At 32.2% G+C, this 26,098-nt stretch overlaps 1 protein-coding gene across 1 annotated transcript in view; it reads right to left on the reverse strand.

Annotated features, from left to right (window-relative positions):
• Nucleotides 1–10,262, reverse strand: part of LOC123553799 (filamin-A-like) — a 117,157-nt gene extending 106,895 nt beyond the window's left edge. Inside the window, exon 1 of the mRNA XM_053547300.1 lies at nucleotides 9,616–10,262. Coding sequence (XP_053403275.1) covers nucleotides 9,616–9,925 — 310 coding nt within the window. The 5' untranslated portion in view covers nucleotides 9,926–10,262. The remainder of the gene's footprint in view (nucleotides 1–9,615) is intronic.
• Nucleotides 10,263–26,098: the final 15,836 nt, after the last annotated feature.

Genomic DNA, 26,098 nt, shown 5'->3' on the forward strand with positions numbered 1-26,098 from the left:
AACTGAAACCTATGTTTATATATATATATATATTGGTGTAAATTCAAATAATTGTGTTTCCTCTATATACATGAACTAATTGTTTCATGGAGAAATGGAAGATAACTTTATATACCGGTATCTGATGTAAATTTGACTACTTTATATCATATAAATAGTACAAAATGTCTATTTTTAATGACTAATTTTTTTTGGTGCAATAATAAATTTAATGCAAAGTACCAAATTTGTCTCATTTGCAAAATTTATTCCAGTTTGCACTAGATTAAACATTTTATGTGATTATAATTTAATGTTTTAGCTGCATACATAATAATTTTGTATTCATGTATACAACCACATTTTTATACCTTTAATGCAACCATGCAAAAAGATCTGTGATTAAGTAAGATAACTATCTTTTTACTATGAATGTAATTTGACAGCTATAAGCAGTTTGTATGATTAAAATAGTGTATCCAAGATAAATGAGAGACAAGCACTTAGTGTGCCTACAGGTATTGCACTTAATTGAAGCTGTCTTAACAATCACTTCAAATTGTCAACACACCCCCCTTGAAATCTTTTCCCTAAAATATATTCATTGTTCTACAAAAGAAGTCAAATAATCAAATAAACCATTTTGTTGTTCTTAATCAATTAACACTGTCAATCATATTTTAATGACAGATCAGTGATGCCACATGAGCAAAAACATCCTTAAAATTCTGTTCAAATGTCTTGATTTCATATAGTTTCAAAATATTATGTTCAGCATGAGTGAAGCCTGACATTGAGGCATAGAAAGCCCGATACATAATTGTAAAATATTGAATAGATATTATGTGCAAGTTCATAAAATACTCTTTTCATTTTTCGTAGCACATTTTACAGAGTTTAAGTCTGAATTAGTCCATCTGAAGACTCTGATGCTAACAGTACATAATATCTCGTGGAGATGGAAAATAAAATCAAAATGTATTAAAATAAATAAGATTCAATTTCTGCTATTGTTTTTATACCATAAATATATTACATGGTTGGCTCATTTTTTGTCACTTTCGATGGTCAACACAACTCCAGGGGTCACTCTGCCATCTGAACCATTTGCTACATGAAAAGTGTCTCACACTGTCTTCATGCAGCTCTTAAAATTTGGCTATCTTAATTTGTGTAATTCTAATTACCGGTATGTTATTTCTGCACAGAGAATGGCTCAAAAGAATTTTAATCCAGAGTGACCCAACCCAGTAAATATGCGTTAGACATAAATATGACACTCAGGTACCTGTATGGTATATGATAATGTCTCCTATATCTAAAGAACATTAATACGCTTTAATATTACTAAAATTCACATACAATGACTATTATGTACTTCTTCATTGTGTCATTACTTCGAAACTGTAATGCATAATTCTGATTCATCATCTACAGGCAGCAGGTAACAGACTGCACAGACTTCTAGAATTGTTCCTCCAATCTTAGAGTATAGATCAATTATCCCAGTCATAAAATATGCATGGATATTGAATATATCTTCTATTTCTTTCCATCTTCAGAACATTGGATGTTTCTTATAGATGGTATTTGCATGTTAAAAATTTTGGTCTCTGGTTTTGAGAAACAACAGTTTTAGGTAATATAACCTGCCAAAGCTGCCAGTTAGGGATGTTTCAAGCTATATTTTACATGCTCTGATTTGTGTTAATTTTTATTTAGGGACATGATCTAATTTTGGCATCAATTGATATATCTGATTTTTGCAATTAATAATCAATTATCAGTTTATTTTTGTACTGATTCACTATTGTGGAAATTTGGACCAATTTTCAACATAATACAATAACTAATTCATGAGTCAGTAAATATTAGATTTTATTTTATGATATCATAATTATATTTTTGATTTTTGCTTGTTATTTGCCTAACTGTCCATTCTAAGGGACCATACTTTCCTGGCTGTATTCTCAACATGAAAATGCTAGCAGAGTTGAAATAGAAATAACTTTAAATTGTTTTGAAAAGTGTTTTCAAGGTAGTAGGCAATGACAATAAGAAATTTCTATGCCATTACATGCTCTCATAGATATGTTACTCTGGCATCATTCTGCTTTAAACCACAAACAGCTTTCTGTAACATTACTGCAAGCTGCCAAAATCACTAACGGAGAATATGGAACTGAAGTGAAACAATGGTCATTACAGGTCCATTACCTTAATCCTATCATTACTGCCAATTTCATTTTTCTTTGTAACTGATATATCAAGAGGTGCTATTTTAGCATGGCACTAGTCATGTAGATACAGGTAAGTCCAAAAAAACTGTGTTTATCATGTTAAATGTATTTGGTTAAATTTTGTACAAATTTGCGTGTTTAAGCAATGAAAGCTGGGGTCAAAACCGGCTTGGTTTGTTAAGTATTAAATTGAAAACACGAAAGTAAATAAAACTCTGGCTTTGCCTTTACAATATCCATGGATGACTTCATAAGGTTTAATTTCAAGGACAACAATATTGAACACTTTCGAGTACACCCTACTGAATCATCATTAAACCCTACCATTGAAGAATCCATAAAATTCTATTTTGTACTTGTCAAACAAGAATATGTAAATTACATGTATGACTGCACCCAAAATATTTGGAAAGATTTTGTCACAAGTACAATAACTTATAGAATTAAAATACTACTGAATGAACACATTTTCTTGAATTAATAGAGAGGTGCGACAGTCAAACCTGTTAACAGTGACCACTTTCTTCTTAAAGGTGGTTAGTCAGATTTCAGTTCAGATTTTTTTCATTTTTTTATGGTTTGAGATGCTGAAATGTTTATTGGCTTATAGGTAGCGTATAGTAAGATCAATGTTGGAATTGTATATGAAAACCATTGAAAAATGTCAGTATTAGCCTGTATATAGGTAGCTTTATGATATTGTTATACAGGCAAGGCCACTGTTACCATAATTGGCTTACATGGCATTTCTATGTCTCTTATTTAGTGTATATTATATAAGAAGTAAAAACATGGTTCAAGGAGATAATGACAAAACACCTACATCATTAATATCTCATAGAATATTTGAAATAAACAAATTATTTTGATATTCTACAAGTTTTAATATACTCTGAATAATATTAAAATTTCTCAAGTTTTGAAAAGTACAATATAACAGGAGTGGACATTCCTATTATAAATCTGCAAGTTAGTGACACCCATAAGCAATTTACCTGCAAAATGTCTATGTACTGTCACAATACTTAGCTGCAGAGCTTTAGTATAACAGAAGCATACACCCTATATAATACTTATAGCAGGAGTCTTTCACCTTTTTTTCAGTGTCTTAAATTCATCTCTCAGCATGTGTGTCAAAATAATACCTGTAAAAATTTGACACAGTGTGAAGTAGTTCATGAAGAAAAGAGGAATATCACTTTCTCAAATTTCTTTTGGTACTGCAAATTTTTAGCTAAAAGATGGATTTCTGTTTAGATCTATGTATAAGGAACTCTGGTAAGTGGGTGGACTATACAGTACTATAGCCTAGTTTAATTAATGGTTACTGGGAAGCAAATGTTTTCATTTCTATAAAATTTTCTGCCTCCCCCAGAGATAAAAAGGAATGGCAACCACAGTTTGGGTGAAATTTTTCAACATTGTCATTTCCACCAAGTCGGCATAGAATGTATACATGTATATGCCACTGAAAAAAGATAAAGTCGGATAAAATAAATAAAACACTGGTAACAAGAGCTGTCACAGGAGATTAGACTATTTCGATGTTGGAAAGTGAAAATGGGCTTATCTGAGGAAGCTGGAGCTGTCACTGGATCGAGTGTTTAATCGCTCCAATGTGGATGAAGGTACTGAACTAAAGTGTATGTTTGTGTCAAAAAAAATTAATAAGAGAGATAAAGATAAAGTTAACAAAACATTAAATAAGTAAAATTCTAGGCAAAATGGGGGCATAATTCATGAAATATTGGTGCAACAGTGATGCACCTTGTGTCATATCATATGATGTGGGTAATGATGAGCACAACTACTTCAAGTTTGAATCAAATCCATTTAGTAATAACCAAGATAGAGTGGAAGTGCACCAAAACTTACCTTAAATGCTAAGTAAAAAGGTGGCATAATTCATTGAAAATTGGTTCAAGAGTTATGGACCTTGTGTCATATGATGCGGGTGATGATTTAAAACAACAATTTTAAGTTTGAATCAAATCCATTTAGTATGGACCTTGTGTCATATGATGCGGGTGGTGATTTAAAACAACAATTTTAAGTTTGAATCAAATCCATTTAGTAATAACCGAGATAGAGTGAAAGTGCACCAAAACTTTAACCTGAACGTCTAAATCAAAAGGGATGATAATTCATGAAATGTTGGTGCAAAAGTTATGGCCCTTGTGCCAGTTGATGTGGGTGATGATGTGGGACAGCTATTTTAAGTATGAAGAAAATCTTTCAAGTAATAACACAGATAAAGAGTGCATCAAAACTTTAACCAAAAGAAGGATGCCGACGCCTACACTGGGTTGAGTAGGACAGCTCTATAGTCAAGCTAAAAATGATGTGAATGTTCTGCATTATTTCAAGTGTTGCAACAGTTCACTACTTTCTGTACAACTCGCTCGCTCAATCCTCTTCAGTGCCGTTTGGTGCTTGAGGTGACTGCAAGGGACCTCCATCTGGTTCTGTCTGCAGCAACTCGAGGCGCCGTACAATATAATTGTTTATTTATAAGAATACCTTTCAAAAATCTTATCTCATTAAGTTTGTACCACTTGTTCCTTTAAGCGCACCAGCACTCACCTTTTATGAATATTTGAGAACTTTGCAAAATTCTGTGTATTATAAGTATATTTAAAGATACTACGAAAATACAAAGACGAGTTGTTTTATCCATGAAGCCAAATATTTTGTTACTTAATAACAACTGAAAATTTATTGCGGTAAAATATTTAAAAAATATCAAAATAAACTGTCATTATGACTGTGCTGTGAATGCAATAATATCAATTTCTAATTAAATCTTATTTGCAAACATTACTGAAATATTTGCAAAAGGTTTGTATTATTATATTTGATGCAAATAGTAGATTATTATTCCTTAATCCACTGATTTTAATTACCTCTCTTTATGTCTCTGACAATATATTTGTGTGTGTTATATTGAAAGCAGTGCTTTTTTAACATGTGACTATGCATAATCTCTATCTGGACAGCTGTCCCATCTGTTTTGATATAGAATTAAAAGCTTTGTGTGACTTTTATTTTAAATTTAAAATTAACAAGATGTTTATAACAGAGAAATAATTAAAACTACTACAGTTTGTACTTTCACTACACACAACACACATATTTTTATGTAAATCTGTATAGATCTGTGTAACACACTGTATGCTACAGTAACGGTCTTGAGACAACATATATGCTTGAATTAATAAGAGAAAATTGGAATATAAAAGGGAGGTAATAAAAGAGATTTTTAGGCTGGCGATTTATTCGCCAGACTATTATAACCATAAATCGAGATTCCACAAAGTTCAAACAAAGTTCAAAGGTGCTGAGACTGACAACACAAAATATAATTTCATGCGCAATTCAAATAGTTCGCCACATTTATCAGTTTTACCACAGAGTTGTATAAAGATTGTTTAACTTACCTGTTTCAATAAATCTATTTGCTTTAACATGTTATAATAATGTTTTATTTTTCTAACGGTAAAATACTTGAAAGATAATATTTGAAAATATTACATACTGATGGTAAATTAATTCGCCCCTATGAATGAAATGTCTGTATGAATGGAACTTTTTCGTAACTCAACACTGTTGACCGTTTCGTTATAGATTATGACCCCGGTCTATAAATAGCTAATTAAACAAACGCTGGTTCCGAGAAACAATTGTGGATATGAGTTATACTGCGCGTTATTCGACGTCCTGACTTAACATGGAAAATATGAAATATCAATTAAAATGAACTTATAGTGATATGAGTTATGTCAGGTCTTATATTTAGGGCTAAAGTTATACGAATCTATTCTTTCAGATCATTTGCTATAGGTACAACAGGACGTAAGCGCTGCATGGAATTGCCACAGTAATGTGAGAAGAAACAAATGACCACTTTCTATAAGTTTTATACCTAAAGAGCGTACATGCTATATACATGTATACGGTATGTATATTTTTCTTTTTTGGCTATTTCTATACTAAATTCGTTTTAGAAACATTCTGGCAAATGCTGAAAGATATATTGTAAAAAGTGCTTTGTCACAATTTTGTTTAAAGGGTGGGGCGTAGATGTAAGCAATTTTTGTTTAAACACACGTATTCAACTGTATTTCAGGTTATATTAAGATATTGGACCCGTAATGGTAATGTTTAACAAATGCATTAATTGATACAGCCCTGAAGTTAACATTGTTTCGCACTGTGTTGCATCTTTAAACAACTTTTACTGTGTCGTTGTTGTCTGTTTTTTTTATTTGTTAATCTTGTACAAATTATGTTTTTTCCTCCATGTGAAGCAGAGACAAATTTCAAAGTGATAGCCATTGAGCAAAACTGTCGCAGAGAAGTCATTTTACCTCATATTTTTCTAAATGAAGCCTCAAAGTATTGCGTAACAATTATAAAACACAAAATAAAATTGTCGATAACAATTTTTCTTGGGAGCCTCGAGTAAGAGAATTAAATCGGACAGAAATTAAGCTCCAACTCTTAAGAATTATAGCCTTGCTCTTTGCATTCAAAAAGAACCTTAGGGCAGAAGTAAAACCTACCTACATTTCTTCCAAACTTTGTAAACTAAAGAATAAATGCAAAATCAAGAACTTATACAAAATGTAACAAAGTATTTTCAAAGATGTCTAAACATTCACCCTTCAGGTTAAATTCATTTTAAACAGCAAGAAATGGCTAATCAAATGAAAAATTTCCGCTTTTGTATGACAAATCAATGATAATAAGTATTGAAAAAAAAAAACAAACAGTTTATCTTACTTGAAAAAAGAAATATAATGAACAAAGTTTTGTCCTAGTGGGGCTTGAACCTACGCCTTCCTGAAAAATCAGTTAAAATAGTCTTATGGTAGGAATGGAAAATTCTTTAAAATTTTCCTTAAATCATCGTATTAGGGAAGGAACAGGACTAGACCATAATCATTAACTGTCCGGTTTGTAGCGTGGTTCGAGCCCAAAATTTCCCCCATACCGACAAGAAAATCACCCCATCTGATCAGTGTTCACATATTTATACATGATGTGTTTGTGTGTGTGTGTGTGTGTGATTGGGGTGGGGGGGAGCGGGGCTTTGCACATCGAAGTATAGATGATGTGTTTGTTACCTTTATACTTTATCTGATATTATGTCCCTCAATTTTTATTATCGCTTATAAACATATATAAACGGTTATGGCACGCCAACTGCCCAATTATAACGTGAACTCAGGTTCACAGTCGAAAAACTAGAATTAACGATCGATCAAGTAGGTTTTTCGAATGTAAAACCAAGTTTTTCGAATACTTTCGAGCGAAACATAAGATAACGGGCATTGAACATAGTTTACTCCCACAAACCCAGATTTAAACTAGTTTTTTTTTCAACTGAACTATAAATTTCGGTCGTTAATCCAAGTTCACGAATGTTTACGGGCGTAATCCAGGGTTCATGAGTGTAAACCATAGTTTACGAACGTTAACATATATGTTAACAATCGAGAACTTAAGTTTACGACCGTGAAAATGGGTTTATGACTGTAAACATAGGTTCACGCTTGTGAACATAGGATTACGACCAAATATCATAGTTTTGTTCGAGAAACCAATTTTACTGAACGTAAACCTAGGTTCACGTTCGTAAACTATGGTTCACGCTCGTAAACCCAAGTTCATGGTCGTACACATAGGTTCACACGTGTAAACAATGGTTCGCGGCAATCCAATTATCCAATAATTACATTCTTGGTCGAATAACTAGGCTTATCGAATACTAACATATATTTTTGAGCGAAAACATAGGATAGCGGGCGCAAACCATAGTTTACGCGCTTGAACACATGTTTATGTTCGATAAACTAGGATTCTCGATTGAACTTTAACTTGGGTTTACAAACGTGGACCTATGTTTACGACGTTATCCTTTGTTTTCGCTCAAAAGAATTGGTTTACATGCTTTTAAGTTTGAAAAACCTAGTTTATCCACCATTAATCCTAGTTTTTTGACTGTGAACCTGGGTTCATGTTATTATTGGACGACTTCCAAACATGTCACGTCTGTAAACTATGGTTCAAGATCATAGGTCTAGGCTCATGTTCGTAAACGCAGGTTCACAACCGAAATTAATAGTGGATTTTTTAATCCTAATATATCGACTGTAAACCATGGTTTACATTTGATAAACTACGTTTCTCGAATAAACTATAAATTTCGTTCATTATCCTATGTGGTTTGATTGGATTACGTTCTCGGAACCTGACTTTTTGTAGGATATTAATTTTTGTGGTTTCAGATTATGTGCCGTTTGTCTCACTAATTATGTTATCTCCAATGAAGTAAACACAATGTATTTTTTCAACATCAACAGGCTGGTAACATTGCCCGATCGGGCTTTGGACATAAAAAACTAATATTTCTTTCAAACTTGGTCCATTTATTAAGCATAACATATGATGCATATTAAGATAGAAATAACTTTGTTGCCTTCAGTTTTGTTAGAATTACTTCCCTTTTTCAGATTTTTATGATGCATAATTTTTGAAGTCCAAAAAATATGTTTTAATGAAATGTTTAAAACAGAAAACTGCTCAATGGCTTTCTATTGCTCCAAACTTTTGCGCCAATAACTTTCTTCTATATATTTAGGGTTTCTAGTGCAGATGTATGAACATTTGTTTTACAACTTTCATTTCTCTATAATGTTGTAAGGGAGAGCACGGTAAAATGTATACATTTATGTATTAGCGCAATAATTTAGAGCATTAGGCAGCCATTGAACCCTTTTTTGTTTTAAACTTAGCATTAGAACATATTTTTTTGGACTTCAAAAATTATGGATCATAAAAATATGAAAAGGGTAAATAATTCTACCAAAACTGAAGGCAACCAAGTTATTTTTATTTTAGTTTGTATCATATGGTATGCTTAATAAATGGACCAAGTTTGAAGGAAACATCTTCATTATTTTTCAAGAAATATTAGTTTTTATGTCCAAAGCCCGATCGGGCAATGTTACCAGCCTGATCAATAGTCTGTAATATCCTTACACTACCATCACAAGTTAATCAAGATGGTTCATCACAACAATACCCTATGCTCGCCTTAGTTTGATATGGAAAACCCATAATATCTAAGATTTTCAAACATCTTTCCCGTACAGATTTCATCCAGTGTTTTGTGGTAGCCAGCCTTTCTGTACTTTCAGTACTTTGATTAAGAAAACTGCTGAATAGAAATTCTTTATTTATATTTTTTAACAAATTATGAGTGAATGTCTACTTAAAATGTAGGCTACACTTTTTATTTTGAATATTTCATTTTGTATATTTCATTGTATACATTCATTCATATGCTTTCTTGAAAATCAAACATTTATGCATAACACAAAAACATTATTACCTATATTAACAAGTTTGATGTTATCGTTTGCTATTGCTGCCAGAGCTTCAGCAACATTAGCCAACTGCTGGTGGTGATTTCTCGCATTTTTGATCACTCGAATACGCTTCCCTTGTAACGAAGATACCAGCGCACACAGACGTACGCCATCGTCAAAATCATTTTCCAGATTATTCACTTCCTGTCCGGCGGACCTAAGTTGTTCATTTACCCAATTACGGAATGTGTTTTCTTGAATAAGAACCCATTTGTCGACTCCGGCCTGCGCTGCATGTCCTTGGCGAGATCGCGCAATATTGTGCGAGTCCATATTTATTTAATTATTTAAAGTGTTACTATTTATCCTTATTACTACCACTAATTTATTCTACCCTTTTATTCACAAACGCTCTAGACTAATGTGTTTGTTTATTAACGCGTGACAGAAAAGCATTCAATCGCCCATTAATAATTCCTGAAAATTGATCCTTCGTAGAAAATTAAACTCTCATTCACGCCAAAACTTTTCATCCGAGAAAATTCCCAAGTTTTTATGTCCACTGTCTATATATGTGACCAAAAGCCAGAGGGTGTGACGCTTGTCCAAAATACACAACTCTTCGCCATTCATTTATTCAAGTTGACACCGTTACATTTGAAAAACCGGTTTTACCTTTATGGAAGAATTATATTCTATATTTAGTAACATATACACTACAGGTAAATTTGCACTGTATTGGAACGTGAAAAGAGTATGCATGTATCGTCACTGTTATGAATACGTACAGTGCTTTAAGGTTTAGCAGATTTTAGGGTAGAGGGACCGTCTAAACGACTGTATTCCTCCTCCTCCTGTTACGAGTGATAAAATAAATAATGACAGCTAAAAGTTGAAAAACTCCATTTTATAATTACTGATATGCTTAGATGGTATGTATATTTCAATTAATTTGGAAGCTGGACATGATTTGTTTATGTATATAGTGTGTTAGTCTGATTACAGGTAACATCAAAATAAAAAAAAAACTAGACTGGTCACAGATTTTGTCCATAAATTGTGCATTGTCGGGGTTAAAAGTACATATTTTCTTGCTCGAAGAATGATCTACATGTAAATCCCACTAGATCTATTTCATGGATAAAGAAACAATACTTGTTTGGTAAAATCCAATAAAATAATTACTAAAATCTTAAATTTGTTTATAACCGCCAACGAAAGAAGATTCGGTGTGAATTCCTGACTGTATGCATGTTTGCTTGGGTACTGTACAAATGTTTGCGACTTTCGTAAAAGAGACTGCATGCCTGTTTGCAACTGACTTATTTATAAAATATCGGCTTTTCCTATGCTGCTGTAATATTTCTTCAGAATTATAACCCGCAAATGAAGTTTGAAGGAGGATGGTATATAGAAGTCATCATGCGGTCTGTCTGTTTGTATGTGTGTCTTCAAAAATTTGATCATGCAATCACTTGAATATTATTACACTTACCTCTCTCAGACTTTACACACAAACATCGGCAATATGTAGTTAATGCCCGTCTTATTGTTTTCCTTTTCTCTATTAAATGTGACACTTAAAGGTAAAACAGGGTCTGTTTTTTTCTTTATGCATTAAGGGATTCTGAAATAACTTGGCACAAATGTTCGCTATCATGAAACGATGTGTCGCGCACAAGACTATAATTTCTAGAGTTTCAACCTATTGAAACCGATATATCATCGCAAACTACGATTAATAAGTTGTCTAAATATGAACAGTTAATGGGGTGATTTGTTGTGAAACGGCGCCAGATTGAATCCACTAACCTTTTCTGGATCATTTTCTTGACAGCGTCGCAGAACGCAGAAACACCTCTAGTTTAGTTTTATCTTTGCCATAAACACACGAACTTTAACATCATTTTTTTCTTATTTTACTGAAAATACATTCTGCGAATGAAATAAGCTCCCATTTTACCAGCAGAAGTGCCAGAAAATGAACAACTGAGGGTTTATTTTTAAGGAACTTCTTTCAACGGAGGCAATTACGACGAATTACTACATTACAACCTACAGGGGGTCCATTTCCTGAAATCTTAGTGCAGCGTACTTTATGCTGCTCACACTAATTTATGTTTGTACCATTAGTAATACTTTTACTGTACTTCATGTGTAATTTAACAAAGACAATGTAGAACATACGCCATTTTAAACCAACGGAAGAGGACTGAGTCAGGCTTACGACTAAATCCGCAAGGACATATTCCCAGCGTGTGCAGGCGTTATCACTGTGAAATGTTATTTATTTCAAACATGAGAAATAACGGTCAAATCACGACAGGTAGTAAACACGATGCGGCTGATGTCCGCAGGGTACTTTCGGTTGCAATTTTTTTTTAAAAAATCGGATGATCATTTTGTTGGCAGACGGACAGACAGACAGACAGACATACGGGCGGGGTCAACTTTTAGTTCCCTCCTGTCTCATCTCATCGGCATTTTGAAGTCGTAACATTTCTTCGCATGACGTCCAAAGAGAATCGACTGATAAGTACATACATAACACGAGGCATACTGTGAATGTTTTCTTACCGACTAGACAAAAAGTAATTTATTTCAAAAACGCAACAGAATCGACTGATAAGTACATACATAACACGAGGCATACTGTGAATGTTTTCTTACCGACTAGACAAAAAGTAATTTATTTCAAAAACGCAACAGATATGCAACATCTTATTTACATACAGTTATGGAGTATACATTATTTCAGAAAACATCATGGATTATTGGATTGTAAATCAATTTGACGTGTTATTCATCAGTTTCGTGACCTGGTCGAGTGAATTTTCATGCAATCGAGTGTGATCAGTCAACATTTTGCAAACATTACTTGTCTGTTTCATCAGAACAGAACAGAACAGAACATAGTTTATTTAAAAATGGTGTCGTAACTGCTCATATACTTTACATTTAATGACAAAGTGGTACTCGTCTTTTATGTCACGCGACTTACATAGATGACAGATTCGTTCGACCCTTTCAATACGATTTCACGTGCCTACCTGTTTCAATTCGCAACTTAAGCGCTGAAACACGCAATTTGGCTAGTGCCTAGCATAAGGTTTTTGTATTAAGAACGAGAAGATAGTCACTTGGGACAAAGTCGTCTTTTAAATAAAAATATAAGTTGTTAAGAACATTGTTACTTTGTAAATCTGTCCGCCATTGTTGGACGTAACAGTCTATAAGCCTTTGTTTAAAAAGGGCAAGAATGTTTTGGAATCTACACTGTCCTGATAATTCCAGACGTCAGGAAAGCCATGTAACCAGTATTAAATAATTTGAAAATGTCTCGAGATAAACAACGGATACCGTGCCAATTCGCCGTATACGACCGCATTGCTGGTGCTTTGTCTGACTCCCAAAATTGCCTTACAATATTTTAAGTGCACGCGTTCTATTTCTTTGGACTTGGAGAATCCCCAAATTGGACAGGCGTATTCAAGAATTGAACCAACGAACGAATCAAATAGTTGTAGAGATATAGATGGGCTTAATTCAAACTTACTTAAATTGCATAACAATGTATTTGTTGCTTTTAGTGCCCGTACTACGGTGGCATAGAGGGGACAAAGGAAATATTTTATTTATCACGTGCGCACGTGTTAGCTTCCACGTGCGAACGTGTTTATTAACACGTGGTAACTATCATGTTCGCACGTGATAGCTATCACGTTCGCATAGGAAATATTTTATTTATAACGTTCACCCGCGATAGCTATCACGTTCGCATAGGAAATATTTTATTTATCACGTGCGCACGTGTTAGCTGACACGTGCGAACGTGTTGTTCGCACGTGATAAATAAAATATTTCCTATGTCCCCTCTATGCCACCATACTTTCCAACTACATACTAGTTATGTTATACAAATGAACCAGTGTAATTGAATACAACGCCCAAATAATTAGTCATTTACTACTTCTAAAAGATGACCATTAAAATATCAACATTCATTGCGTTTAAGTGGACCCCTTTTTCGAAACACTACCACTTTCGTTGACCTGTAAACTCCAGTATTCACCTGTTTAAGCTATTTTATAAATCCTGCACAGAATTTCCAACAATAATCATATCGTCAGCAAACAGTAAGATGATTACACATATATCAGATAAAGTCAGTTCTGATGTATTTGTATCTTGTAAAAATAGTTCCAAGTCTTCTAAGAAAAGGGCGAATAATGCCGGTGAATTATTAAGACCTTATCTTAAGCCAATGGCAATGGATATTTCGAAGAAATCTGAGCACTGGTTACAACTTTTAACACAAGATTTTACCACTGCGTACATGGCCTTGAACATTTTTAGTATCTTACCATCGAAACCCATACCATAAAGTTAGAACCACAGGGCATTACGGTAGACCGAGTCGAATGCCTTTTGCAGGTCGATAAAGGCGCAAGGCAATCTTAAATTCTGTCAATTAAACTTTGTAATACAAATATTGCATCGACTGTACTACGACCCTTTCGAAAACCGAACTGGGAGTCCGAATAACATTGTTTTCCTCGAACCATTTTTCTACTCACAATGTAAGTATGCTGGTAAAAAGTTTACCACAATGTAAATATGCTGGTAAAAAGTTTACCAAGATTACTGAGTAAAGTGATTCCACGATAATTATTTGGTATATCTTTATCCCCTTTCTTAAGGACACTATAAAACTTTGTGTCCAGATTTCCCGGAAATAATCAGAATTGAAAACTTTGTTAAATATGTCAGTAATATTGACTTCCAAGTATATCGATAGTTTCAATAAAAACTCTTTTAGTAAATTATCACTTGGGCACAAAGATTTGTTTCGTTTAAGTTTTTTAACTGCCGAGGTAACTTCTTGTAGATTAATAGGCGCATTCAGTTCATCAGATGTAGGATTATTCAAATTAAAATCACTGTTCTCGTTAAAAGATTCAGCATCATCAACTACCGTTGTCCTAATTTCGCTAAACAGTTCTAAGAAATAAGATTTGAACTTCTCTACTGGGATACTGTGATCGGATTTATTAGTTTTTGATTAAAATGCTTCATCTATTGTATCACCATATACACATATTTATGTTAGACTTATTGTTGAAGTTAAATATACATACCGTGTAAAGCAAGATAATTGATTTTAAGACGATTTCTTACGTTAATCTGCCTGTTCATTGTTCAGATCAGTCGCAAGAGGAAGAGGGGGGGAGTACAGTCGTTTATATGGTGTGGACTTGAATTATTGTATAAACTTTCATACCATTCTTTTACTTGCTTGCAGGTAGACATTCTGGCATACATTCTAAATTTTTGCTTGTTGTGTTATTTTTTATAATAAATCATGTCAACAAATGAAAATCGAGGCTATCATCTAGATCTACTGACTAAATCAGTGTGTATGACAGAAATTTAAAAAGCTGAATGTTTTTGAAAAGAGAATACATAACTATTATGATTTATAGACTAAGTACAAAAAAATCTTTGGAAGTTTGTTTAGGTATGGATTTTAAACTAATAATGGGAAAAAATGACCAAAGCTATTCTGTAACCCTAAATCAGCGCATGGGTAAACAATGGCATTGAGAGAATAAAACACACATGCATTTCTATTTAAAAGCTGAATGTTTTGAAAAGAATAGCTTTTAATAGTTTTCTGTCTGATATATAGAAAAAACTACTAAATTTCGTTTCTTTGAATTGAAATGCTGGAAAAACACTGTACATACTAGTTTCTAGAAAAAGAGCCTTGTTTATAATTGTTTATAATTGATATAAGGGTTGGCGCTCATCGCTAAAACGTTTTTTGGTGCTTCGTATTGTCTGAGGTACGCAACTTGTACTTATTTCACATCTCAGCAATCAATATTTATTTCCCTTTGATAAGAACCAAGTTAATTCTACATTACACCTCCATGGTTCCAAAGGATCAGAAAATATAACAAAACTGAGCCCAAGTAGGAGCTGCCAGTGAAAAGATCGTTTAGAAGCATTCAAATCAACAGCCTCGGGAAAGTTATAAACTCCACTTGTTTAAAAAGTTTTATTCCATGTCGTCACGATACCCCTAATTAAGAAAACCAGCGTAAAGTCAGGTTTATCAAGATAAGAGAGATAACAAAAATCGGTACTCGCGAAAATGGTATAAAGGGAAACAATCAAATTTAAGCAATTTGGCTTAATAATCAAGGGACAATACTCTTCAAAACACTGTCTCATTTCTGGACACGGTGTAATGTGGGCTAACCCTATTTATGCCAGAGTTTGTTGAATTTTCGTTACTCAGACCCTCCTGCCCTATTTACTGTCATTTTCAAAAAAAAAAAATGAAATTTCAAAAATTCATTTTTTAAAAACAATGATTGATGTTTTGCTGAGTTCTGATGATGACAACTCGAACATTTGTCAGTGCATTAGACGCAGTGTCATATAGGCGTGAGTTCCTCACAAATAAAAGCGTGTTCCATATGTAAACAATTGTTTGAAAGTTATGATTAATTTTGAAATCATTTACAATATTTAAAAAAAGCAAAATCCGGTATATCGCCAAATAAACAATGAAACACAAGTTGTGTAAAGGCCAAGAAGATGAAAGCATGAAAGACTTTACAGTGTCTCAAATATATGCTTAATGTAACCGAATGTAAATGACAATGACCAAACTGATGTGAATTTTACATGTATTTGGGAAATAAAATATGACAAAAATATGAAGAAGTATATTGAGGTGACCCAAAGAGCAACATTATGCTGCCGAACAAAGGAGGCATCCGATAAAGCGTTTGATCACACATCATCTGTTGTTTTGCCACCCTTTTCCCCTCCTCCTGTCAACATTTTTCTGCCCAGAATCCGAGTAACAAAAATTAAAAAAAAAAAAACAAAAAAAAAAACAACTCTGGCCTGAGGTCGGTACCTTGAAAAAAACACAAACACATTCTTTAAAAAGAAATATTAATGTTTATTTTCCAACGTCCGAGCATAGAATGTTGGTTTCTCTAAAGCTTAATATTAGCCGTTAATGCAAATCTTTAACAAATACAATACATGTTATATTTATATAATTCCTTAGGTAAAAATAACTATCTTAGGTCGGCAGCCAAGACAGGAAAATCAGTTTTTAAAAACATCTCCAGTGAAAATCTAACTTGTATGAAGAACAGACTGAACAAAATCAAGAGTAAATGATTTCCGAACAGATCCGTTTCTTGCCCAACTTGCCCAACAAGTTTCTATAAATGTTCCAATATCAACACTAGCGCCACACGGCACCTAAAGACTGCTATTGTAAATTATTGACTGGCCTATAGTTCAAAATTTGAAGCATGAAAAAATATGAAATTCAACTTCTGATGTCATGCAATAAAACATGTATCGAATGGTTTGCCGGTCAATAGTCAAAACAATTACCCAATAACTTTATATAAGAAAACGCACCGGAGGCACAGAAAACAAGTAAAACTAGAAATTGCTTTTGTAAAAAAGCGCATGTCTCCCCCAATGCAAAGTCCTATAGGCAAGAAGTCAATAGGGGTCAGGAGCGAAAGTCAAAAAGACACTGATGGTTGGCTGCAATAGGGATCATCTACTTGGCATGTCCAGTCATCCCGCTAAATTTCAACACTCTTGGCCTAGTGGTTCTCAAGTCACTGTTCAGGCTCCAGACCTTGACCTTTAATCAAGTGACCTCAAAATAAATAGAGGTCATCAACTCTGCATGTCCAATAATCCTATTACGTTTCAACATTCTAGGTCAAGTGGTTCTCAAGTTATTTTCCAGAAATGATTTTACATGACCAGGCCCCTGTGACCTTGACCTTTAATAGACTGACCCCAAAATCAATAGGGAGCATCTACTCTGCATGTTCAATCATCCTATTAAGTTTCAACATTCTGGGTCAAGTGGTTCTCAAGTTATTTTCCAGAAATGATTTTACATGACCAGGCCCCTGTGACCTTGACCTTTAATAGACTGACCCCAAAATCCATAGGGGTCATCTACTCTGCATGTTCAATCATCCTATGATGTTTCAACATTCTGGATCAAGAGGTTCTCAAGTTATTGATCGGAACTGGTTATCAATGTTCAGGCCACTGTGACCTTGACCTTTAACGGAGTGACCCCAAAAACAATAGGGGTCATTAACCCTGCATGAACAATCATCCTATGAAGTTTCAACATTCTGGGTCGAGAGGTTCTCAAGTTATTGATTGGAAACAGTTTTCCATGTTCAGGCCCCTGTGACCTTGACCTTTAACAGAGTGACCCAAAATCGATAGGGGTCATCTACTCTGCATGACCAATCATTCTATTAAGTTTCAACATTCTGGATCAAGTGGTTCTCAAGTTACTGACCGGAAATGGTCTTCAATTTTCAGGCCCCTGTGACCTTGACCTTTAACGGAGCGACCCCAAAATCGATAGAGGTCATTTACTGTGCATGTACAATCATCCTATGAAGTTTCAACGTTCTGGGTCAAGTGGTACTCAAGTTATTGATCGGAAATGGTTTTCAATGTTCAGGCCCCTGTGACCTTGACCTTTAATGGAGTGACCCCAAAATCAATAGGGGTCATCTACTTTGCATGACCAATCATCTTATGAAGTTTCAACATTCTAGGTCAAGTGATTCTCTAGTTATTGATCGGAAATGGTTTTCAATGTTCAGGCCCCTGTGACCTTGACCTTTGACGGAGTGACCCCAAAATCAATAGTGGTCATCTACTCTTTATGACCAATCACCCTATGAAGTTTCAACATTCTGGGTCAAGTGGTTCTCTAATTATTGATCGGAAATGGTTTTCAATGTTCAGGCCCCTGTGATCTTGACCTTTGACGGAGTGACCCCAAAAACAATAGGGGTCGTCTACTCCAGAGCCCTACAACCCTATGAAGTTTGAAGGTTCTAGGTCAAATGGTTCTCCAGTTATTGCTCGGAAATGAAATGTGACGTACGGACGGACGGACGGAAGGACGGACAGGCAAAAACAATATGTCTCCCCCATAATAATTAGCAGACTCGGTTTGATAAGTATTAGATGTGCTGTAATGAATCACGTCCGAAGGAACACTTTTAGTCACCGCGTCTGCATCACGTAAGGAGTATTGGAAATACGTCATCAAGCAAGATTGACGTTTTACATCAGCGCCATTACTCCACACAATATCCAACGTCATTGTCATTGCCGGCGTTATTAAGAAACGGCGGAAGCGTAATGATGTGGTATAGGAAATTTTTAAATGCATGTGAGTAGTATAGTAATTGTTTGTTTTGGAACATCTGACCCCACTTGACCTATAACCCCTTGGTCCGGACTGACCAATGCTGGACAATTAAAAAAAAGAAAAAAAAAGATTTTAAAAAATTATTGTTAAAACCTATAGTAAAATAAAGTAAATCTATTTTTAGTAACGTTTACAATGTAAACGCCTATTTTTAGTAACGTTTACAATGTAAACGCCTATTTTTAGTAACATTTATTTTTAGTAACGTTTACAATGTAAACGTCTATTTTTAGTAACGTTTACAATGTAAACGCCTATTTTTAGTAACGTTTACAATGTAAACGCCTATTTTTAGTAACGTTTACAATGTAAACGCTTATCTTTATATTTGAAATACCGTGCACAATGTTTGTGTTTATTTTTAGTAACGTTTACAATGTAAACGGCACATATAGTCTCCACACGTTCCGTTCAAGTTAATTTTTAACATTAGTGGAATTTCTTTATGTCTATACTTTATTATAGTAACGTTTACAATGTACACGCATGTCACTTTCATATATTGTTTCACCATTACATCGTCGAATGGTTTCAGTTGTATATACAAACATATTTGATCTTATTTTCCAATTAGTTCAGTATATTATTAGGGTACACATAGTAATAAAAAACTTTAATTAAGCTTTTAAATTCAAAAATCTGTTTTCTATTATGAATGCATGTTCATCTGATATAGGTTCATCCGATGAATACAAATCACTACATGTTCATCCATATGTAAGTAGAATCAGATGTAACTATCCGCCAAAAGTTGAAAATATACTTCTGTAGATTTAGAAATCGTTATAAGGATGAATGTCACACCTTGTTCCTTGTGATAGATGAACTTTAATTTTTTTTCTTATACATAGATATTAACCGAGATCAGCGTCAAAGCCTCAGCTGCCTCAGCTGCTAATAATGGTGCAGTATAGAAAAATGAACTATAAATTAAATCATTATCATCATTCCACCACCTAAATATAAAATGTGATAATGGACTTTTAAATCGGTTTATACGGTTCCCCTATAGGCACCGCACCCTTTTAATAAAATATTAATATCTCTATTACATAAATTTCCGGTTTTTTTAGCCACAAACACACCCTTCAAAAGCACATTTAGTACAGCTATTTTATATTGTTGGTTTTATGAGTATAAAATCTCTAAAATCTACGGAATACCAGGTTTTATTATTAAAATTCATTTAAATAGTTCAAGAAAACCGGCCATATTTTTCATATGTTGAATGTATCCAGACATCCTGGCTGGTGGAAATATTTTTCATTTTTACGTAATCAAAAGAGTGTTTTATGGTATCCAAAGAGAAACACTTCATGTCCCCACTTCCTCTACCTTTTTTTCTATTTTCCTGTCTTTCTTTTACGTTTAAGAATTTTTCAGCTAAATCATCAAGTCGTTTTGTTTGTGGCAACTACAGAACAGATAGATTGTCAACAGTCAATGTTTACCTGATAAAAAAAAAAAAAAAAAAAAAAATTTTTTTTCTTTGTTCTAGCTAATTGTGTTTCTTGTTTTTAAGAAAGCAATCTTTTCCTTCTATATTTTTTCCCAATTATTAGAAAATTTTACATCAATAGTAGCAATTTCTTCGACATTAGCGGGTATTGCTTTATATTAGCAAGTAATTACTTGGGTATTAGCAGTGATTGATTCTCTCTTGATAGCTGATATTTTAACTGCAAGTTAAAAACATTTATTATTTTTTTAATTTTATCATTAAATTCCATTACTATATTCTTAATAAACCTTTAAAGTTTACTTAACTCTTCGTACTTTATATTGTGACGTGCAACAACATTATTAATCAGATCTACAAATTGATTTTTTCAAATTTTCTAGCTGATTTTAACTGTGTTAATTGCTTCAGTATTAGCAGTAATTAAACTCTCCAGTTTAATCTGATTTTTTCACTACAAAAGTCCAGTTCATTTTTATAAGTTCTTACAACCTTAGCATTAAGCTGCGTCTATCTTCTTGTAATTTTTTTGTAAATTTACTTAAGTCTGCATACTTTAAATTATGACGGTTGTCACAATAAACTAATCCAATTTCGAACTTGTTTTTTAAAGTCATCTATTTTTAAAATTAATTTCTTCTTTAAAGTCCTCTAATGCTGTTATCATGTCATCACCTCTTTGATGAAGCTGGGGCCTTTCCAATTCAAATTATATTCTGCAAGTTTATTTGAAATTACATCCAAATAAATCTTTATGCTATTTTTTCAGTTTCCGTATTTAGTTTTATTTAATTCTGTTCTAATTTCAAAACTGATACATATTTTGTAACTTTTTTCCAGCTTCAATAATCTTGGTCTTTTAGTTTCTTCATGTTTAATCATACTATCTTTTTAATTCTTGAACTTGATTTGTATAACTTTTTCAAAATTTGGTTCAAAATACTTTTTTTTAGTATTTCATCTGTCAAATATCAGATTTCTCTTGCAAGTTCTTTAATAGAATCAACCATAAAGCTTTCATTTCTTCTTCAATTTTTACCTTGTAATTCAAAACTATTAATAATGAAATTCTTTTTAAAATCTTTTGTTAATTCCTTCAATATTCTTGACTTTCTGCTTCTATGTTTGTTTTTATACCTTTGACATCTTCAAGTTTAAAATGTTATCTATTTACTCTTTGAACTTTTTTAACATAAATCGTCTTGAAACTACATCGGTGGATTTATCTGGATTTCCTAGTTGATTATTTTATTACCTCCCATATCTAATGCTCTGTTCATGTGTTATCAAGTTTCCTTATTTTCTGTGAAGATATGATCACGTCCTTTCGAAGCTTTTGTATTTGTTTTTTAGTAGCATAATTACTTAAAAATCAATATCAAATTTAACTTTACTTATACTGCAGATTCTCTTATTTCTTTACATCATTAAAAACTCCCCATTAACTAATTCCCAGTAAAGTTTTTTTCTTAAAAACTATCCTGGTTGTCAATATATAAGAAATCATATTTTTGATTTGTTGCATTAGCAAATTAATCACGATCTATATTTTGTTCATTACAAAATCACTATCATTTTCTCGTTTACCTGGACTTTCCAAAAAAAATATAGTGTGAACAGTTAATTCGAATATCTTTTATGGTGTTATAGTAAGAACTGACTTTAAAAAATAACACAACAGGTTTTGTGACGTCCTTGAATAAAGTATTTTGTTAATTTAATTCATTTTGAACTTTTTTATATTCACATACAAACTCATCAAATATTACTACTTTTTTGTTTTTCTGATAAGATCTCACAAGGTTCAATTTGGTTTGGATCAGCAGCCCTCTTCAAGTATTTCATTTGGATCTACTTTAATTTTTTCTTTGCAATTTGGCTTTAAATGGTTAATTAAATCTTGATAATTTAGATAGTTCTAAGTTTTTAGCATACAAGTAAATTATCAAAAGTATAAGAGGTTTTTTCGAAGTATATCATAATTATTTGGTTTTTCCAGATCCAGAAGATCCACATATTAACATATCTAAAACATGAATCTGGCCTAAAAGGGATAATGTGTATAAATTATTGGATTTATCATCAATTTTTGTATCATAATTTGGAATTTCCATTTATATAAATTACATTATTTTACATATATACAATATCTTACACATTATGTTACATTATAATAATAATGCAATCAAAAAATAAATGAAATAAGAATAAGAAAAAAATTAGTCGGGGGCAAAAGATGAGGCTCTTAGAGAAGAAATAATGAAGAACAAATTAAGAAAGCTACAAAATCGGGATATGTACACTGAAATTATAAGCCAATTACTGAAAAAAATAGAAATTCAAAAGAACAATATCAAGTCAGTTAAAAGCATAACCTGGAATTAAAAGGAGCAATTAGCTTACATCCAAAAAGTTTGCAAGATAAGAGACAAGGAAATAGAAAATCTAAAAATGGTGACCAGAGGTTAAAGGAAAAACAACCACCTCCGAACAACAACAACCAATTACAAACCCATAAAAGAAGAAGAATTGAGGGAGCAAGACCAAAAGAATTTACAGTTTGATTTTAATAAAGACATTGATTTAGAGATCTTTTAGATAAAAAAAAATATAACACCACCACAAGAAAGTGTTTGATTTTTTTCACACTGAATCTGAAACTTGATAAAAAATGGACTAGGGAAGAAGTAGAGGATATCTTAGAAAATGTATCAGGAGATATAAAAAAATAGGGTAACGAAATCTGTGCAATAACTAGAAAGACAAACAAAACTAACAGATCTGAAGCAACAGTAGCAATTTATAGCTAAGTCGGAAAATTTAAAAAAATATAGAGAAACGATCAATTTTATTCTAAAAACAAAAAAAATAACGGGAAAAGGAAAAAGATCTCATAACCCATAAAAAGTTTCACCAAATGGACAATATGGTAATTTAATTATTAATTAGATACAACTATATGGTCATACAAATTAATTGCTAAGGATAGAATACCTGGAAAAAGAAAGTAATTAACACTAAAGTAGATAATGATTTGAATGATTTGATTAATCAAAATAATAACAATAATAAAAAACATTCAATTCATTCAATAAAAATATTTAAAGAATTAACAAAAAATCAAGGAATTACATATTAATAAAAGAACTATGAAATATAAAAAAGTAATTAGGGACAAGGTTAATGACGTTGTCCATGTGATTCCGAAAGAATTGTTAATGACTTGGAGTTAATTTGTGGTTCAATTGATGCTGAAATAATAATGAAGAAACTAAAAAATGAAGGTATTAAATAATTGATGAACTATTAAAAAAGATTCACTCTTACCAAAACCAACATGGAAATGTTATATAAAAATTATTTTTCTTGAATTTACACTATTATATCAAAGTTTTAAAACTTTAGTTTTTAACTAAAAAGATATGTTTAATAATTATATAAATGGAAGAAAGGGGGGCAAGAAATGTATTAAGTTCTGAAACAGTTAAAGATTATAAAAGAAAACCGATGATTTTTACAATTTAGATTTTAGTCGTTCTTTAATTTTTAGATAAAAATAAAAACTTAGTATGTTGGTTTGGATAGTATTACACGATGACCTTAGTCTGCATAAAATTAGTGATGAATGACAATAAAAGAATTCGTTACAATAATGGTAAAGAATGAAAGATATCATATTTTACAAACCGGTTTCTTACAGTTATCACAGATATTAATAATTATATCAGGGAAACAATTAATAAGTAAATGATAGTTTGAATTTAATAAATCAGAAATTTGCTCCAATAAGTTTGGAATTGATTTAATATTTTAAGATTTCGATTTCAATTTACAGATAATTTTTATGATTGATTTAAGATGTCAAATTTTCACTACATTGCTTGGGTTTGAGAAAAAAGCATAAAAATACAGAATGGGGAACTACAACACCACATATAACTAACTCTGTGATACAATATACATTCATTGTGATCTAAATTGATAATTCACTTTGTTGATGGTAATTTCAGTGATATTATCTATGCTTTAAGTACTGCAGATTTAACAAGAGCTTATCCATTTACACAAGAACACAAAGAGTTGATATTCTGAAATTAATAAATATATTCTCATTCAATAAGAATATTATACAGGATGTATTAGGTAGAATAATTAATTTTAAATGAGTTGAAAACAAGTTATACATTTAACACTAAATTTAAAAGAAATATGAAATTTATAAATTTGTAGTTTTATATAATGAACAAAATAAAAAGTTTATGAACACAATACAGGAATAAATTTATTTTTTATTTATGTTTGAAAGCTCACAAGTTCCAGGAAAAGAAATCATACCATGAACAGTATCTTGACACTTTACGAAATTGTTTTTCCAAGCGGATTGCAATTCTTCAATTAGTACAGCAGGAAAAAAAGCTTGGAAACAGCAGGAAAAGCAGCACTTAAAGTGGAACAAAAAAGGTGGAACAGAAGTTGAAATTTAGCAGCTGATTAAATACACTGATGAAAAACTTAAAAAGAACCCTGCTCCGCAGTTGGTAATTTACTTGCTAAGGAATTACAAGAAAAAATATAATACAGTAAAAATTAAAAGGGGAGGAGGCTATTCATATGAGAATAAATAAAATATTGTCAGATCTGGGACACGTAAACGTATTACCAGATTAATTTATAAAAAATAAGTAATAAAAAATAAAATAATCTATAATATATACATTTTAGAAACAAAACAATATGTGAAAAGATATGAATTAACTCCTATTCAATTAGATACAGCATTAATATCTGTCTTGGAAATAATGTTAACAACAAAAAAAAACGGATATCACTTTACAATTAATATAGAAAGGTTCATATTTGATTGGTTTAATGGTTATATTGAAGTAAGTTTTTAAAGTAAATAAACTTTGCTGATGGTGCTGAGAATGCTGATGGAAGCATCAAATTGCTGACTTGTCTAAGATTCGCTTGATAATTGCAGCTTTCATTAATTTGTAACAGTTAGAGTGTTAAACAAAATGGAAAAAATGTTTTATGATTGTAAGAAATTATACAAAAGTTATAAATGAAAAAAATTTAGTTGAACATCCTGAAAGATTATGCAAAATCAATTGGAACAAATGAATTATCTATTTAGATACTACTGCTACTGCTACTGCTGATGTTAATTCGGGGTTTGCTAATTAGAACGGATTTAATCAAGAAAAATAATGAGGAAATACTAAGATTCCATTAAATCACTAATTCATTATTTCAAGGGTTTTAGAAACCTACTATTATACCTCCAAGTCTAATTCAAATAACCTACAGTTGACTGATGATGATGAATTATTTTTAGAGCTGGCGAGACCCAGGGAGGGTAATTGTAACAAATTAATTCTAATGGGTTTTCCACGTTTGATTTTCAATGAATATTGAGACTTAATTTAATTTATCTAGAAAGATTTCCAAAAAGCAAGATGGTCATACACTTAGGGAAATGAGACGCACTCAACTGTATACACAACAGATTTAAACAACTTTTAGAATAGCGGCTGGTGTAACAAAACCACAACATGTATTTGTTTATGTTACAACGACCTAACAAAAGTAATAATCAAGAAACTAACCCACATTTATTATTAGATAACATTTAAAGTTAATGCAAGCAGATGATGCTTGTACTTTGAGTTCTTGTCGACTGAAGTTGGTAATGGGAGTTTTTTATCCAAAACAAGAATATACAAGTATACAAGGAATCTAA

This window comes from Mercenaria mercenaria, chromosome 7, assembly GCF_021730395.1.
Source record: "Mercenaria mercenaria strain notata chromosome 7, MADL_Memer_1, whole genome shotgun sequence".
Classification (NCBI taxonomy): domain Eukaryota; kingdom Metazoa; phylum Mollusca; class Bivalvia; order Venerida; family Veneridae; genus Mercenaria; species Mercenaria mercenaria.